Source organism: Notolepis coatsorum (genome assembly GCF_963971535.1).
Source record: "Notolepis coatsorum genome assembly, chromosome: 4".
Classification (NCBI taxonomy): Eukaryota; Metazoa; Chordata; class Actinopteri; order Aulopiformes; family Paralepididae; genus Notolepis; species Notolepis coatsorum.
The window spans coordinates 7,272,295-7,291,216 of record NC_140168.1 but is presented as its reverse complement, the minus strand read 5'-3'; the positions used below and the strand labels follow the sequence as shown (position 1 = coordinate 7,291,216).

The following is an 18,922-nucleotide window of genomic DNA, read 5'->3' as shown; positions in this document are numbered from 1 at the left end:
AGGAGACCCAGGTGAGAGGGGGGGGGGAGAGAGTAAGTAAGTAAGTAAAGTTTATTTATATAGCACTTTTCACAGAGACAACTCACAAAGTGCTTTACATACAGCAGAAATAAAATAAAATAAAAATAAAAAGCAAGAAACTATTCAAGAGATAAGAGACAGAACAAAACACAATGCATCACAGAGAAACAAAACAAAACAAAAGACATATTCTGAGAGAGAGAGGGAGGGAGGGAGAGAGAGAGGGAGGGAGGGAGGGGGGAGGGAGAGAGGGGAGAGAGAGAGAGACACCGTCATCACCCAGCTACAGGCGGCCCTGCAGGCTCACAGACAGGAGACCCAGGTGAGAGGGGGAGGGGGAGGAGGAGAGAGGGGGGGAGAGGGAGGGGGGGGAGAGAGAGAGAGACACCGTCATCACCCAGCTACAGGCGGCCCTGCAGGCTCACAGCCAGGAGACCCAGGTGAGAGGGGGAGGGGGAGGAGGAGGGGAGGGGGTAAAGGGGGGAGAGGAGAAGAGAGAGAGAGAGAGAGCGAGAGACCCAGGTAATATCCAGAGAGAGACACACACACACACAGCACATGCATACAGTATGTACAAACCCTTTGTCGTCACAATACCATTGTTATCTGACACGAATGGCTTCAAAGGCATAAAGCGGCCCGCATATGACCTCCGAGGTCATCGACGTGACCTCTGCTCAGTGCCAGGCTGGGCGCAGCAGCAGGTAGAGTACACAAACGACAAAGCAACATTCCCGCAAAAACATCGTGGTCAGCTTTTATGTGGCGTTTTTTACGCTCCAGAACAAAGCGATGATTCCGCCCATCTCTTGGCCAAGCTGTGTTCCCATCGGTGGGGGACCCTCAGCTCTTTGTGAGGTCAGCGACCGGCACTGAGGTTCGTCGTTTTAACTTTGAGCGCAGCAGCAGCGCAACAATGGCCGGCGGTGTAGAGAGACTCTCTCTGTGGTCGTCTGTAGGAGACCGGTCCAGTCCAACTAGACACACCTGTTGAGTGTTGTTCCCACCTTCACAAAGACAACAGGTGTGCTGACACAACCTTTTCTCTCTGTCTTTGTGTGTGTGTGTGTGCGTGTGTGTGCGCGTGCATGCGCGTGTGTGTGTGTGTGTGTGCGCGCTTGCGTGTGTGTCTGTGTGTGTGTCTGTGTCTGTGTGTGTGTATGTGTGTGTGTATGCGTCTCTGTGTGTGTGTGTGTGTCTGTGTGTGTGTGTCTCTGTGTGTGTGTGTGTGTGTCTCTGTGTGTGTGTGTGTATGTGTCTCTGTGTGTGTATGTGTGTGTGTATGTGTCTCTGTCTCTGTGTGTGTGTGTCTCTGTGTATGTGTCTCTGTGTGTGTGTGTGTGTGTATCTCTGTGTGTGTGTGTGTGTGTGTGTCTGTGTGTGTGTGTGTGTCTCTGTGTGTGTCTCTGTGTGTGTGTGTGTGTGTGTGTGTGTGTGTGTGTGTGTGTGTGTCTCTGTGTGTCTCTGTGTGTGTCTGTGTGTGTGTGTGTGTGTGTGTGTGTCTCTGTGTGTCTCTCTGTGTGTCTCTGTGTGTGTCTCTGTGTGTGTGTGTGTGTGTGTGTATGTGTCTGTGTGTGTCTCTGTGTGTGTCTCTGTGTGTGTGTCTCTGTGTGTGTCTCTGTGTCTCTGTGTGTCTCTGTGTGTGTGTGTGTGTGTGTGTGTGTGTGTCTCTGTGTGTGTGTGTGTGTGTGTGTGTGTGTGTGTGTGTGTGTGTGTGTGCAGCGCCTGACGGCCTCCCTGCTGGCCCAGGTCCAGGCCGCCCCCGGCGCGGTGCTGGAGGAACTGAAGGCCCGCACGGCTCTGAAGGAGAAGCTGTTCCAGGATCTGCTGACGGACCGCAGCCGCCAGTCTGACGAGCACCAGGCGCAGGTCCAGGATCTGCTCGACACCATCGGCACCAAGGACCAGTATCTCCAGGTGTGATGTCTCACTGGTCTGGGAGCTGTTCAACTAAATGTGCCACACGCTCGATAAAATACCTTTATTATACCTTTATTATCAATACATAAATTATTATAATTATACTATATATATTAGGGATGTCCCGATCCGATCACGTGATTTTCAGAAGATAATATTATATATTATATATAAGCACTTTGAGTTGCACTCCGTGTGTGAAAGGTGCTATATAAATGAAGATTATTATTATTATTATTATTATTATTATTATTATTATTATTATTATTATTATTATTATTATTATTATTATTATTATTATTATTATTATTATATATATAATTATAATTGATAATTATTTTATATCAATAAAATACCTTGTTTGATATAGACATATAACGAGCATATATTTAGCATTTTTGGATTATATATTAGATTAGATTTAGATGATTGGATTATTAGATTATATATTGCATATATTTAGCATTTAGCATTTTTTCATTTTGTTTTTGTTTTGAGTATATATTAGATTGGATTATATATTGTAAGTAACTATATTTATTGTATGGCAAATATAACTGAGAGGGCATGCATACCCTCATCTCGCACCTTGCTGCCCATAATGCACATTTCCAGAGTTAATTATATTGTATATTGTTTACACTTCCCTCTTCTATTTTAATTTTAATTTTTACTCCACTGTACTATAATTCTGTGACCTGTACCTGTATGTCTTCTACTACCTGTACCGCCCCCTCCCACCTATGAATGAATGAATGTTTTTTTATATCTTTATAAGATATATCTGTTCATTTGACATGTACAAAAGATAATAAAAACAACAAAAAGAGAAACAGATAAACAAATCATAGTTTACCCTGTTTGAAAAAGAAGTAGGAAGAAGTAACATTTTTTTTTTTTAAATATTCCTACCCCTTTTTAACTATCACAAATTATAATTTAATCTATTGTTAATTATATCTATACAATCCAATACATTTATATAAATATACCTATACATATGTAATATATAATATATATATATATACTAAATAAATACCATAGATATACGTAATTTCTTCTATTTTTTTTATTTACATCTTACACATACTCCCAATCAACACACTTCCTCTTCCAGATACCAGATTTAAGAAAGATCTTTTTGTACATCTTTTTAAACTGATTTATGTTGTCTATACCGGGTTTGATATAGACATGTAACGGATAGAATGAAGTCATAATGTAACAGAACAACGCAACGTAATCTTACATAATGCAACCTGACATTGAATACTAGATTCAAGTTCTAACTCCCCTCTGCCCCCCCTCCCCCCTCCCCTCTCTCTTTTAGGACTGCTCTGATAGGCTCTCCCAGGTGATTGGCGAACGGACGAGCCAACTGCAGGAGCTGCGCAGGCAGCTGTCGTCAAGGGAACGGGAGCTCGGCGAGCTGAGGCGGGAGAAGGAGCGGGAGGCGGGAGGAGAGGCGGAGCGTCTGCAGTGTCTGTTGAAGGAGAAGGAGGCCTTTATTAAGGTACACGCCCACTCTTCCTCCTCCTGTACCCTCCCCCCCCCACCTTCCTCTCCCTCCCTCCCTCCCTCCCTCCCTCCCTCCAAGGTCAAGAGGTCGAGATGGAGATTCATCGCCATGGCAGCGCCGGGGGACCAGATTCTCTTTAACCCTCTTTAACTAACCACACTACAGAAGGTTAACCCTTTCACTACCACACTATCAAAGGGTTAACCCTTTCACTACCACACTACAGAAGGTTAACCGTTCACTAGCACACTACAGAGGGTTAACCGTCTGTAGTGTGGTAGTGAAAGGGTTAACCGTCTCTAGTGTGGTAGTGAAAGGGTTAAGTGAATGAATGCTGGTCCCAGTTAGCACTGCAGTGTTTTTTTTTTTTACTTTCACACATTGATGACCAAACCCTCATTATATCCCTCCCTCCCTTCCTCCCTCCCTCCCTCCCTCCCTCCCTCCCTCCCTCCCTCCCTCCCTTCCTCCTTACCCTCTTCATTATCTTCTTCTACCTCTTTACCTTCCTCCCTACCTCCTTACCTTCCTCCTTATCTACCTCCTTACCTTCCTCTTCCCTTCCTCGTCATCTTCTTCTACCTCCTTACTTGCTTTCCTCCCTACCTCCTTACCTTCCTCTTCCCTTCCTCGTCATCTTCGTCTACCTCCTTACTTGCTTTCCTCCCTACATCTCATCACCTTCCTCCTTACCTCCCTTCCTACCTAAACCTTTTTATTCTTATCTTTTTATTTTTATTCATTTGAATGTTTTCTTGTTTTAAACCTTTTTATTCGATTTTACATTTGGTTTTCCTTTCTGCTGTGAAGCACCTTGAGAGCTCACTGAGTTTAAAGTGTGCTATATAAATGAAATCTATTATTATTAGTATTATTATTATTATTATTATTATTATTATTATTATTATTATTATTATTATTACCCCCTTACCTTCCCTCCTACCTCCTTACCTTCCCTCCTTCCTTCTTACCTATCTCATTACCTACCCCCTTACCACCCTCCCTACCCCCTTACCACCCTCCCTACCCCCTTACCACCCTCCCTACCCCCTTACCACCCTCCCTACCCCCTTACCACCCCCCCTACCCCCTTACCACCCCCCCTAACCCTCACCACCCTCCCTTCCTCCTCTCCCTCCAGTGTAGTCCGTCTCCCACCAGGGTCCGATGTTGACGCCGTGTTTCTTGACTCCACACAGGAGCTGCTGCGGGGGCAGGAGGAGGAGGCGATGGAGGAGTCCTCCTCACCAGAGGAGGCAGCAGAGGCCAAGGCCGTCCAGGAGGAGCTGCAGTTGGTGGTGAAGAAGGAGAGAGAGGCTCAGGTACTTATGATGAGCCAGCACCCACGGAGATATATAGACAACGTTACATCGAGAGAGAGAGAGAGAGAGATCCTGTTCCTCGTGGCCCAACGCCACGTGGGTCAGATGATCTGCTACACCAGTGGTTCTCATCTGGTCTAGCCTCGGGAGTCGGGACCCAACATTGTCCTTAGTCATTAAGTCGCGACCCAAATTTTTTAAACACTTATTTCAATTTCTCTTTTTTTGCAGTAATACACAATCTTTCATGCACTGTTAAAAACATGAAATAAACACAAAAAGTGCAACAAAAAGTGCAACTAGGGCTAAAAACCCAATTAAAATAAAATAATAGTAAATAATTATGCTTCTTAGCTTAACATAACAGACCTACAGTACGTTTGGGGGAACTAATGGGATAACTGGGGTTGCAACAAAAGTGCAACTAGGGCTAAAAACACAATCAAATAATAAATAATATGCTTCTTAGCAGATTTCTTAGCTTAACATAACAGACCTAAGTTTGGGGGAACTAATGGAATAACTGGGGTTGCAACAAAAGTGCAACTAGGGCTAAAAACACAATAAAATAAAATAATAACAATAAATAATATGCTTCTTAGCAGACTTCTTAGCTTAACATCCCAGGGAACGAATGGGATAACTGGGGATGTTGTTTGCTCCTGACAAGAGTCTCAAAGTCTGGGGTGATGGTAGACGAAGCAACTCTGAGGTCATGCTCAATGTCCAATCTGTTCCTCTGCTTTGTCTTCAGCTGGACCAGAGCTGAGAAGCCACTTTCACAAAGATAGGTAGTGCAAAAAAAACAACGTAATTTTTTACCTTTTTTATTTTTTATTTTTTTCACACATCCGCAACCCACTCAAAATGGCCCCGCGGCCCACTTTTGGGTTGCTACCCACCAGTTGAGAAACACTGATCTTGTCAACAGGCCGGCTGACTGTTCTCATGTGTATACTGCCACCTAGAGGCTCTGGTTTATTCTGTATAGAGGTTACAATGTGGAAGAAGCAGTTCTATCTAGAAAACAGGTGGAGTTACTAGATACAAGATTCCTTTATTGCCACACAACCAGGTTGGTGGTATTGGTGATCGGTACAGTGTGTATTAGACAGTAGATAAAACGGGAACATACATACATTTACCCCCCCCCCCCTTCCCAGCAATAAATACATAAATACAGCACAGCACGACACAACATAACACACGGAAGAGTCTAGTCCATCAGGTCAGGAGCTTGGTTAGTGTAAGGGGGGGGGGGGGGGGTGGGCGGAGAGGGGGGCCAAGGGAGTTCAGGGTTCGAATGGCGCTTGGGAAGAAGCTGTCCTTGAAGCGGGTGGTTTTTGAGAGGATGGACTTGAAGCGCCGCACAAAAAAACTGAAAGGCGCTGAAAAAAGACGCCGACTGCAGCGCATCTCCTGTACATACGCTCCCTCCTCATTGGGAACAATTGAAAAAAGACGCTTGCGCCCATAAAAATGCGGTAAATGGACGCGGGCCCTTACTTGCTTTCCTCCCTTCCTCCTTATCTACCTCTGCACCTTCCTCCCTACCTCCTTCCCCTTCCTCCTTACTTCCCTCCTTATCTTCCTTCCTCCCTTCTTACCTTCCATCCTACCTCCTTACCTTCCTCCTTACTTCCCTCCCTATCTTCCTCCGTTCTTTCTTACCTTCCTTCCTACCTCCTTACCTCCCTCCCTTCCTCCTTACCTTCCTCCCTTCCTCCTTACCTTCCTCCCTTCCTCCTTACCTTCCTCCCTTCCTCCTTACCTTCCTCCCTTCCTCCTTACCTTCCTTCCTTCCTCCTTACCTTCCTCTCTTCCTCCTTACCTTCCTCCTTTCCTCCTTACCTCCCTCCCTTCCTCCTTACCTTCCTCCCTTCCTCCTTACCTTCCTTCCTTCCTCCTTACCTTCCTCTCTTCCTCCTTACCTTCCTCCTTTCCTCCTTACCTTCCTCCCTTCCTCCTTACCTTCCTCTCTTCCTCCTTACCTTCCTTCCTTCCTCCTGACCTTCCTTCCTTCCTTCCTCCTGACCTCCCTCCTTACCTCCTGACCTTTCCTCTAAGGTCAGGGTAGCAGTGGGAACACTGTGTGTGTTCTGTATGTCGCTCACTCTGTGCTCATCTCCACGGAACCACCAGCCTGTGAAATGCATCTGGTCATGTGAACTCACTGGTGTCTTCTTTCTCTCCTTCTCTCTCTCTGTCTCTCTCTCTCTCTCTCTCTCTGTCTCTCTCTCTCTCTCTCTCTCTCTCTCTCTCTCTCTCTCTCTCCGCTCCTGCAGAAGGAGCTCTCTGCCCTGCGCTTGTCTTTGTCCCAACAACAACAGACCAAGGGGGCTGCTGCCACTAGAGACGGCACTGACCACCACGTAGGAATCACTCATATATATTATAGATACTATATTAGTCAATACTTACTGTAGCGACTTTGCCATTGATGAGATTATGTATCCCTTTAATCTTTATTTCTCTCTTTGCCCATTTCCTCTTCTCTCACTCTCACTCTCTCTCTCTCTCTCTCTCTCTCAGCGTGTGCTGGAACAGCTCGTGTCAGAATACCACAGGCTGAATGACGCCCTGAAGACGGAGAAGAGATTATACCAGAGTCTCTCCCACATCCACACTAGAGACAGGTATAGGGTCTCTCCCACATCCACACTAGAGACAGGTATAGGGTCTCTCTCCCATATCCACACTAGAGACAGGTATAGGGTCTCTCCCATATCCACACTAGAGACAGGTATAGTGTCTCTCCCATATCCACACTAGAGACAGGTATATGGTCTCTCCCATATCCACACTAGAGACAGGTATAGGGTCTCTCCCATATCCACACTAGAGACAGGTATAGTGTCTCTCCCATATCCACACTAGAGACAGGTATAGGGTCTCTCCCATATCCACACTAGGGACAGGTATATGGTCTCTCTCATATCCACACTAGAGACAGGTATAGGGTCTCTCCCACATCCACACTAGAGACAGATAGAGAGTAGAGTCTCTCCCACATCCACACTAGAGACGGGTATAGGGTCTCTCTCCCACATCCACACTAGAGACAGGTATAGGGTTTCTCCCACATCCACACTAGAGACAGATAGAGAGTAGAGTCTCTCCCACATCCACACTAGAGACAGGTATATGGTCTCTCTCCCACATCCACACTAGAGACAGGTAGAGAGTAGAGTCTCTCCCACATCCACACTAGAGACAGGTATAGGGTCTCTCTCCCACATCCACACTAGAGACAGGTAGAGAGTAGAGTCTCTCCCACATCCACACTAGAGACAGATAGAGAGTAGAGTCTCTCCCACATCCACACTAGAGACAGGTATAGGGTCTCTCCCACATCCACACTAGAGACAGGTATAGGGTCTCTCCCACATCCACACTAGAGACGGGTAGAGAGTAGAGTCTCTCCCACATCCACACTAGAGACAGGTATAGGGTCTCTCCCACATCCACACTAGAGACAGGTATAGGGTCTCTCCCACATCCACACTAGAGACAGGTATAGGGTCTCTCCCACATCCACACTAGAGACAGGTATAGGGTCTCTCCCACATCCACACTAGAGACAGTGAGGGAGTCTTCACTGAGGTCATGTGATAATCACTCTGAGGTCACGTGATAATCACGTCTGTCTTGTGACGACGACTCGAGGGCCTATTTGTTCTCTTAAGGCTGTGGTCACACTGGATGTCTTTTTTTTTTTTTTTTTTTCGCGCCGGCGCATTCTTCGAATGTTTTCAATGGTTTTGTCGTCGCAGGCGCGCGTGTCTCCTCCAGGCTACGCACCTCGTGTTTCTGGAGCAATGCTTTTTTTGGGTCTAAACAGGTCTCACCGAGATATGAACAGCAACGTCTAGAGGGCTGTGAGCAATCGATGCTTATGGTAGTAATTCGTGGAACTTATAACTTGCATACACATGTAAATGATGTTTATTAATTTGCATTGTCCTTAATAAACATCTTAATCTTATGTAACCTTAGCTGAGTAATCTGTGGCATCGCTCTCTGCGCCCTGTGCACTTTCGATTATCTTCGTACATCGCCAGGCCTAGCGTTTGAATGCAAGAAAAGGGCGTCCAATCTGATCACAGCCTTGTGCTTTAGACTGCAGTTTGTAAAACCTTTAAACCCTCTTCTCCTCTCCTCTCCTCTCCTCTCCTCTCCTCTCCTCTCCTTTCCTCTCCTCTCCTCTCCTCTCCTCTCCTCTCCTCTCCTCTCCTCCTTTCCTCTCCTCTCCTCTCCTATCCTCCTTTCCTCTCCTCCTTTCCTCTCATCTCCTCTCCTCTCTCCTCTCCTCTCCTCTCCGCTCCTCTCCTCCTTTCCTCTCCTCTCCTTTTCTCCGCTCCTCTCCTCTCCCCTCATCTCCTCCCCTCTCCTCTCCTCTCCTCTCCTCTCCTCTCCTCTCCTCTCCTCTCCTCTCCTCTCCTCTCCTCTCCTCTCCTCTCCCCTCCCCTCCCCTCCCCTCCCCTCCCCTCTCCTCTGCTCCTCTCCTCTCCTCTCCTCTCCTCTCCTCTCCTCCTCTCCTCCTCCCCTCTCTCCTCCTCTCCTCTCCTCTCCTCCTCTCCTCTCCTCTCCTCTCCTCCTCCCCTCTCTCCTCCTCCCCTCTCCTCTCCTCCTCTCCTCTCCTCCTCTCCTCCTCCTCTCCTCTGCTCTCCTCTCCTCTCCTCCACACAGCAGTTCAGAGAAGACTCAGGCCCTGCACACTGAACTGGACTCGGTTCAGGCGCTCCGCGGGCAGCTAGAGGACGTGCTGGCGAGGACCCGCGGCACGGCCCTGGCACTGGAGAGGGCGACTAAGAGAGGGCGGCCCGCCGACTTTGGAGGTGGGGATGATGGGCCGGGGCCAGCCTCCAGGGCTGCAGGGGGCACTGTCTCTTAACTCCCCCGTCGTGTTCCGTCTCTCCACACACACGCTGCACCACCACGGGGGGCGCTCTAGTGGGAGATGCCTGTAGACGCTGGTTGTCGGGTCAGTTTTTGGCGCTTTGTGTGGAAGTGTTCTAACGGCACTTATCACGGATCAAATATTTATTTATTTATTTGGTTAAAGTTGGGATTTAAAATGCGAAAACTGACCCACGACGGTAACAGTGTCTTCAGGCAATTCCATCTAGCACTGTACTCACGTAAACAAGATGCCTGTTCAGAATTAACCTACACTATATTATATATATCTACTGTATGCAAAACTCAAACGATCTTTTATTTATTATTATTAACATGTTCTGTGAGTGTGTTACGGATTGTTTTTCTATTGTTGTCGTTGTCGTCGTTGTTTTTCTTTTGCAAACTGCCTGCGTATTGCTTTGCAGTGAGATTGTTCTGTATTGCCATTTGTACAGTATACTAATGTCTGTGTCACCAAAACGTCACTACTTCCAGCCTTACCGTGTCCGTGATGTCATGTGGTTTGTTGAAATCATGCCTTACAGTGAAGCGTCTTTACAGTCATCCTCCATTTTCCTCAAACCATCTCTGTGTTACAACACTTAACCCTTTCACTAGCACACTACAGAAGGTTAACCCTTGTGCTAGTGAAAGGGTTAACCGTCTGTAGTGTGATAGTGAAAAGGGTTAACCTTTCTGTAGTGTGGTAGTGAAAAGGGTGAACCCTTTTGTCGTGTGGCAGTGAAAGGGCTTAACCTTCTGTAGTGTCGCGGTGAAAGGGTTAACCATGTGGTAGTGCGGTAGTGAAAGGGTTAACACAGGCCCAAGGTATCTCCAATAGGACGAGATGAAATTTCAAAAAAAAGAAGATGGCCACGTAGAATTCTTCTGATCTCTTATCTTAATTAACCTCAGTGTTCAGCTTTGAACCGTTCTATATAACCTATGCCTTTCTTCTTTACCTTTACTTTTGCTATAGTCATATTTTGGTCTGAAAGACATGACCATGATATTGCGTAAACCATATTGGATATGGTGCAATAGATGAGCGCTGATAGAGGTACTGGATATGGTGGAATTTCCTGGTAGTATGGTGTTGGGGTATGGTGTATGGTATGGTGTATGGTATGGTGTTAGGGTATGGTATGGTGTGTATGGTAGCTTTTGGTGTTCTGCTAGTAAATGTAGAGGCATGTTCAAATCCAGTTCAGCTTCCCATCAAACAATGTGACGATGACCATTATATTACATAGGATCTTCACTATGCGATCTATAAATCGCATGAGATCTGAGTCATAGGAATAGTTATCGTTTACTTTTTACATTGTGCAGAATATAAATCTCTTGGACCTGTGCCCCGATCGCTCATCTAGCCTTGAAGATGGAAACCTCTCTTTGACGCATCATCATCTTTTTGGTATTTTTAAATGGAATATAAATAAACATGTGCTGGTTTTTATGATTTTTTTGTCAAAAGCACTTTTGTTATTGATTTCTCTTTCTTGTCGTTAATTGGAGATTTGTCTTTTATATATATATATCCCAAAATCCCAAACCTTCCTTGTGTCCCTTGTGTCTCTCATCTCCCTCTCTCTCCCCAAACAGTAGCTTCGTCCCAAGAAACGCTCTGAGTAGAAATAGCTGACTCCATAGTGTCCTTAGCTTCCTCGTTATCTCAATGTCTCCCACTTTGTCCCAATAACCACATTCATAACACCACACACACACACCACATGCACACACACATACACACACTCACACACAATGTTCTACAGCTTGGGTGTTGAAAAGATAATCACTTTTCATCCGTCAACAAGAAATCTCTGTTGATAAAACCTCTCCTCTCCTCTCCTCCTCTCTCTCTCCTCTCTTCCTCTCCTCTCTCTCCCTCCTCTCATCCTCTCCTCTCCTTTTTTTATGTATATCTCAAGAAATTAAATTGTAACGTGAGATTATTATCAATACAAAGTACAAACTCCCGCCACGTCCTTTACTTCGTCACGCATGAGACTCTAGCATGGCGTGTTCCCGTCTGCATGTGTGTTCTGACGTGACGTGTGCTCGTGAGTTCACTACACCGTCACACACACACACACACACACACACACACACAGACACACAGACACACACAGCACACACACACACACACACACACACACACACACCACCAGATAAGGGCCAGTGAAGTGTGAACTCACAGCTCCTGCTGCTCTCAGTGACCGTCTTGATGTTTCCGTCGAGAGTAAAAGGTTTGTAAGAAGTCTACAAAACTCACTCAGCCTATAGTACACATAAATGTCCATATTTAAAGATTATTTATTTATATATATACATGAAGAATATTCTCCGACTGTACACACTATTAGGGCTGCAGCACGATTCTTGCTAAAATGTGAATCATGATTTTTCTCTCTAAGAATTGAGATCACGATTCTCTCACATGGATTCTTATTTTTTCAATAAAATCATTTATTGCACTCTTTCTTAAACTTAAACATAACATATATCAAAGTGCTTGACGTAAACTTAAACATAACACATATGAAAGTGCTTGACTTAATCTTAAACATAACATATATGAAAGTGCTTGACTTAAACATAACATATATGAAAGTGCTTGACTTAAACTTAAACATAACTTATATGAAAGTGCTTGACTTAAACTTAAACATAACATATATGAAAGTGCTTGACTTAATCTTAAACATAACATATATGAAAGTGCTTGACTTAAACATAACATATATGAAAGTGCTTGACTTAAACTTAAACATAACATATATGAAAGTGCTTGACTTAAACTTAAACATAACGTATATGAAAGTGCTTGACTTAAACTTAAAAGTCTCTTGTAACATACAAAATAACTCGAGTCAGAATCGTCATCATTTAAAAAAGAAAAAAAAGTTTAATATTTTTTTAATAAAAAGAAATCATCATAATTTAGAAATGAGGTCTATGAATCGAGATCGCAATTTTTTCCCCGATTGCTCGTGCAGCCCTATATTAGTGTAGGAACAGGGGCCCCGCACTCGCACAGTTTATCTTCCGGTTGACTTGGTGCCCAGCGCTCTGTGAATAACCCCCTCTAGTGTCTCTCTCCACTTCCTGTCCCGGCGCTGCAGAGGCTGAGGAGGCGCTTTTTGAGAATATCCAGTTGACCCTTTCACTACCACACCACCAAAGGGTTAACCCTTTCACAACCACACTACAGAAGGTTAACCCTTTCACTGCCACACGACAAAGTAACCTGTAGTGTGCTAGTGAAAGGGTTAACCTTCGGTAGTGTGGCAGTGAAAGGGTTAACCTTCTGTAGTGTGGCAGCGAAAGGGTTAACCTTCTGTAGTGTGGTATAGTGAAAGGGTTAAAAGTTAAAACGTACACATGCGCATAAGTACCTTCTTCTCCCTGCAGCCCAGATATGGAAAAACCTTTCCCTAAAGAATTTGACTGGACATTTAGAAGATATATATATATATATATATATATATATATATATATATACAGTATGTTTCATAGGTGTCTGTTAATAATAATATACCTTGTAAATAAGGAAGTTATTTCAAAAGTACCCTTGAGAATATTGAGGGGTTAAAAAAGGTGTTTTTGTAGCTTCTGACCTCTGACCTCTGAATATTATACACACAACACTATCACTCTGATACTCCAGTGCTTAAGTAATATCTTTCCAAGAGTATTGTCGCTATAACTTTAGATCATTAAAGTCCCTTTCATTTCTATATTTAAGTGGATCCGTTAATGACAAATCGAGTCACACAATATTTTAGTCTGGTTGGTGTGTGTGTGTGTATTTGTGCCTGGTTGGTGTGTGTGTGTATGTATTTGTGCCTGGTTGGTGTGTGTTTGTGCCTGGTTGGTGTGTATTTGTGCCTGGTTGGTGTGTATTTGTGCCTGGTGTGTGTGTGTGTGTGTGTTTGTTCTTGCCTGATGTTTTCATGCCGCCCATATGGAAAAACTTGTTTTCCCTTTTGTACTTCCTGCCAGTCACATTCCATTTAGCTTCTGCTTCCTGTCATTCATACCAGTGTGCGTGTGTGTATTATGCGTGTATATGTGTGTGTTGTGCTTTTAAAGTGTTTTACTTTTTATTTTATGTTTAATTTTGTATTTAAAATATGCAACATAACAAACGACATCAATTACATATATAGCCATAAGCCGTTCAAATAATAAATGTATAAATATCTTTAAATTTTTAAATAACAAAGAACAAACAAAAAAGTCAAACTCAAATTTTTTTTATTTCTTTTTTGTCATTTACATATTAGAAAAGGAGTGGTAAGAAGCATACATTTATTTAATCCCACCCTAGTATTTACTCATCAGAACATACTATATTTTATTGACTAATTCATACATTACTAGACTTATATTGAAAAATGAACTTAGTTAACAATACATTTTTTAATAATACCTTATTATTAATATTTGCCAAACTGTATGTTACCCTGTAAAGTTCCTCTAGCCATTTTCTATACATATATACAACTATATACCTACCATATGCACATATATACATTTATATATACACATACACATACACACACACACGCACACACACACACACACACATATAGGGCTGGGTAGGACTGTCCCCTGTGTAGCTACTTCTGGCTGGCTGGCAAGTAGTGACATAATTAACAACGCTCCCCTCTTGTCCCATGACTGTGAGTGATTCAGCCTATGGATAAGAGAAGGAACGAGAGGAAGAGGAGGAAAAGAGAGAACGAGTAGCGCAGCGAGACGGAGACAACACGACATGAAGAAGCATGTCAAAGACGAGAGGAGAGGAGAGAAGAGAGGGACCTGATCTTGTTGTCGCTGTGTTTTCCCCAGAGCTGAGCACGGAGGAGGAGGAGGAGGAGGGTGATGATGAAGAGGGCAGCAGTGATGAGTTCACAGACAGTATAGAAGAGGATGGCCTCAAGGTCACGGCCAGGACTCTGACCTCCACACAGCAGGTAAAAACACTTGTACTGTACGGTACTTACATTTTCTCTTTGCACTAAACTCCTGAATTCAGGTTTGCTATGTTTCATTACGTTGAATCTTTCACTGATGTAGTGTGATTTAACCCTTTCACTACCACACTACAGACGGCTAACCCTTTCGCTACGACACTGCAGACGGTTAACCCTTTCACTACCACACTACAGACGGTTAACCCTTTCACTACCACACTACAGAAGGTTAACCCTTTCACTACCACACTACAGAAGGTTAACCCTTTCACTACCACACTACAGACGGTTAACCTTTCACTACCACACTACAGAGGGTTAACCTTTCACTACCACACTACAGAAGGTTAACCTTTCACTACCACACTACAGAAGGTTAACCCTTTCACTACCACACTACAGAAGGTTAACCCTTTCACTACCACACTACAGAAGGTTAACCTTTCACTACCACACTACAGAAGGTTAACCTTTCACTACTACACTACAGAAGGTTAACCTTTCACTACCACACTACAGAAGGTTAACCTTTCACTACCACACTACAGAAGGTTAACCTTTCACTACCACACTACAGAAGGTTAACCTTTCACTACTACACTACAGAAGGTTAACCTTTCCCTACCACACTACAGACGGTTAACCTTTCACTACCACACTACAGACGGTTAACCCTTTTTTCGTGTGGCAGTGAAAGGGGTAACCTTCTGTATTGTGGCAGTGAAAGGGTTAACCTTCTGTATGGTCGCCGTGAAAAGGGTTAACCCTTTTGGTAGGGTGGTAGTGAAAGGGTTTTAAATCGAAACCTGATCCCAGGTTTGGATCAATAACCCCACAGTTTGTAAAAACAAACACTTGGTTCAACCTGATCTGTGTCTCGTTGCTCCACGCAGGGTCCTTGAAGTGCTTAAAGTGCTTTATTTTTGTAAGTCAAGGCCTGAAATTCCTTGAAAACAGACCATTTGTTTAACAAGGTGCTTAAAAAGTCCTGGAATTCAAATCAACCCTTCGCATTGAAAGTTTTGTTCATCCATGATCAAATAGTTCTGAATCAAGAAATATAATCTGTAGTGGCTATTTGTCAACAACAACTAATAAAAACTAAAAAGCCACTGAAGCACCAGGGCAGCGAATCTCACGCAGATCAGGAAGTCCATTGTCCAGACAGCATTTGACAGTTTTGTGGTGTTTATTGTCTGTTAATCAAAGAATACAGAAATTATGTTTGATTCTATATGATCTCCTGACGCTGGTAAAAACCATATACCTTCCCTGATGCCCCCTGTGCTATTGCCTCTAATTACCTAAATACACCCAGCTGTGCTTCCCAATTGCCCAGAACCCCTTCAAAGTAAAAGCATTTAGCTGCGACTCATAACTTAAATAATATGGCCATAAACAAATTAATACTACAAAATCACATAACAAATAAATGTAAAAATAGTTAATAGCTCCCACATAATCTTTTTTATCTAAAGTGTAACTAATTGTCGAAAATTGGTTTTAAGTCATAAATATTGGATCCGATTTTCTTTTCAATAAACAACTGCATTTAAAAGTGAATTGGGGGGGGGGGGGCTGTAACAAAAAAAATCCCTTTTTAAAATGGAAAATAGTGCTTAGAAATGTACTTTGAAAGTCGTTGAATTTCATTTCTTAATATCTGTGGGAAACCCTGTCTCTTGCATAGACTCCTGGGATGGCTTGTGAGCAGGGGGACGGTCTGTCTGGCGGACCGGTGCTGTCCCAGGGGGCCGAGGGGCAGAGGGAGGTGGAGGAGGAGGAGGAGAAGAAGAGGAGGATCCTGGAGGGAGAGCTGGAGGAGGAGGAGAAGAAGAGGAGGATCCTGGAGGGACAGCTGGAGGACATGAGGGGACAGCTGGAGAGGGGTGGATTCACCTCCTTAGCTCAGATGAGGTACACAGTCGACCTATGATGATATGAGTCCACTCCACACGTGATAACAAAAACAAATATTTAAAGAACAACAAATATGTGTGTATCAAAATCAGTAGTGAATGCAGTGTGTGGATGAGTGAGAAAGTGTGCTGTGGTGCGTGTGTGGTGTAAAATAGTAGTATTCCAATGTCAAAGGATCAAAATGTGTGGTCGACAACCTGTGTCCTGGGAGATGGGAAAGCAGACAGAGGGAGTTAGACAAGGAAACATAGAAGCATAATGTGCAGGCAGCTCTCTCACTGCACAGGTGAGACCAATTGGGCTAACGAGCCACCCACTCCACCATGCTCTCGAGAGTCAGCAGACTCACCCATTTGCATGTAGAGTGGGGGGGTCGTCAGTCACACCTGTATAATATTATAATTATTCATATTATATTATATTATTATTATTATTATTATGTAATCGTTTGTAAAACAGGGGGTGCCTAACCTGACGTGTGTAGGCAGTGCCGGGCTGCGGGCCGAATAATAATTTGACTGATCATTGTTCATTTAGAAGATATACTGTATATAGCGTGTTTCTTAGGTCTTAAATCAAGGTGCCTGTTAATAATAATATGCCTTGTTATTTAAAAATGACTCTTCAAGTGTAATTAATGGAGGAAGACAGAGTAGGATCCTTTGGGGCGCCGTGTATATTGTGGAGGGTCGTATTTGGTCCCAGGACCCTGGTCTAATGGGAAACTGTTTCAGATTAGATTAGATTAGATTAGATTAGATTAGATTAGATTAGATTAGATTCAAATGTATTGTCATTATTAGGGCTGACCTTTGAATTTTTTTTTGGCATTCGAAGCTTCGGCGCCGAGATTCGATTTTAATTCGAAGCTTCGAGATAAAAAAAATAAATAAAAAAAGATATAAAACATTTTTTTAACCTGTTTCACCCGTGGAATATGTTCGCCTAAAATATATACCTAGGTAAATGGAATATTGCTCCACTTCTACAAGGTCCATTTGCATATTCTTGGTATCTAGGTACATCTATGGACCTCAGGAAATGTATTCACAGTGTCAGAAATATTGTGTCTATTACTAGGCTTGCTTAAATTGTGATGAAACAAAGGAGAATATGAATTATGATTTTTCTTTGAATCTTTGACAGTGAATAACACCATGATAATAATGACCAGACTTAAAAAACTGCCACTGATCTTGTTCAGTAGCTTCTTGAGATCATGTGTACAAAAGATCTAAGGGAATTAATAAAGGGAAGATGATTAAACAGAAGGTTCTGTAGATGCAGTACTGAATTATCCCATCCGGACCAATGCAATCTGAAATATTATTATAGAATATATGATTCTTGGGCGGCTAGGTGGCACAGTGGGCAAGGCGCTCGCCACCAACGCAGGAGATGCTGGGTTCGAGCCAAGCTCTCGGCGTTGCTACCAGCTTGGCTGGTCGTTCATACTAATACAATTGGCAGTATTAGGGGGTGAGAAGCTGGTGGGTGGGGATCGGACGTTGTGGACAGCGACTCCTGCAGGTCGGTTGGTGCGCCTGCGCAGTAGAATCAGGAAACGACGAGGGCGGCGTGTCCCTCCCACACAGACCCTCGCCGCTGAGAGATCGCGCTGTGCAGGTGAAAAGATGCGACGGCTGCCTCCTCGAGTACCGGAGGGGACATGTGATGCAAGGCTTCGTCCACATTGTAGCCGGCTTGTGGGAGGCATAGTCTAACAGCGTTCGAGACAGGGGAGGGTAGAATTTCCTGCATCTTCCTGCATCTTCTGGCCGCCTCAGACCTACTCCTATCCAAGCTCCGGGAGGGTCATCAAAGAGAAGTCGCCTATTCTCAGTCCTTGCCCCACAATGGTGGAATGAACTACCCACCCCAGTTAGGACAGCCGAATCACGTCCAATCTTTCGCCGTCGACTAAAGACGCACTTCTTCAACCATTACCTGAATTAAAAAAAAAAACTAAAAAAAAAAAAAATCTAACCCTAACTAACCGTACTGTCATGCACTTGTCCTAATAAACTAACCTACACTGTAGCACTCAACACTTTGATGAACATTGTTGCTCAGCTGATAGAGTTGTGCCCTTCCTGATGGCTTGTCGTACAGAACTTGTAAGTCACTTTGGATAAAAGCGTCAGCTAAATGACTAAATGTAAATGTAAATGTAATTGGACAATACGAAATTGGGGACGGGAGAAAATTTTTTGAAAAATGGGGAGAAAAAGTTGATCAAAAAAGAATATATGATGCTTATAAATTACCTTATTATAGCCAATTCGCACATTTATATATATTATCTTTCAAATGCCTGAGTTCAATTTGGATTTAGT

The 18,922-nt window shown here is 43.8% G+C and overlaps 1 protein-coding gene across 1 annotated transcript in view; it reads left to right on the top strand.

Moving 5' to 3' along the window:
• The window catches only part of LOC311227630 (myomegalin), a gene marked incomplete at both ends in the record, with an annotated part of 76,988 nt that overhangs the window by 15,234 nt on the left and 42,832 nt on the right, over positions 1 to 18,922 (top strand). Inside the window, 9 exons of the mRNA XM_084313353.1 lie at positions 1 to 11; positions 1,744 to 1,938; positions 3,272 to 3,454; positions 4,660 to 4,782; positions 7,068 to 7,154; positions 7,315 to 7,418; positions 9,472 to 9,620; positions 14,542 to 14,666; positions 16,357 to 16,583. The exon at positions 1 to 11 is cut by the window's left edge and continues 169 nt beyond it. Of these exons, the coding sequence (XP_084169479.1) occupies positions 1 to 11; positions 1,744 to 1,938; positions 3,272 to 3,454; positions 4,660 to 4,782; positions 7,068 to 7,154; positions 7,315 to 7,418; positions 9,472 to 9,620; positions 14,542 to 14,666; positions 16,357 to 16,583 (1,204 nt within the window). The remainder of the gene's footprint in view (positions 12 to 1,743; positions 1,939 to 3,271; positions 3,455 to 4,659; positions 4,783 to 7,067; positions 7,155 to 7,314; positions 7,419 to 9,471; positions 9,621 to 14,541; positions 14,667 to 16,356; positions 16,584 to 18,922) is intronic.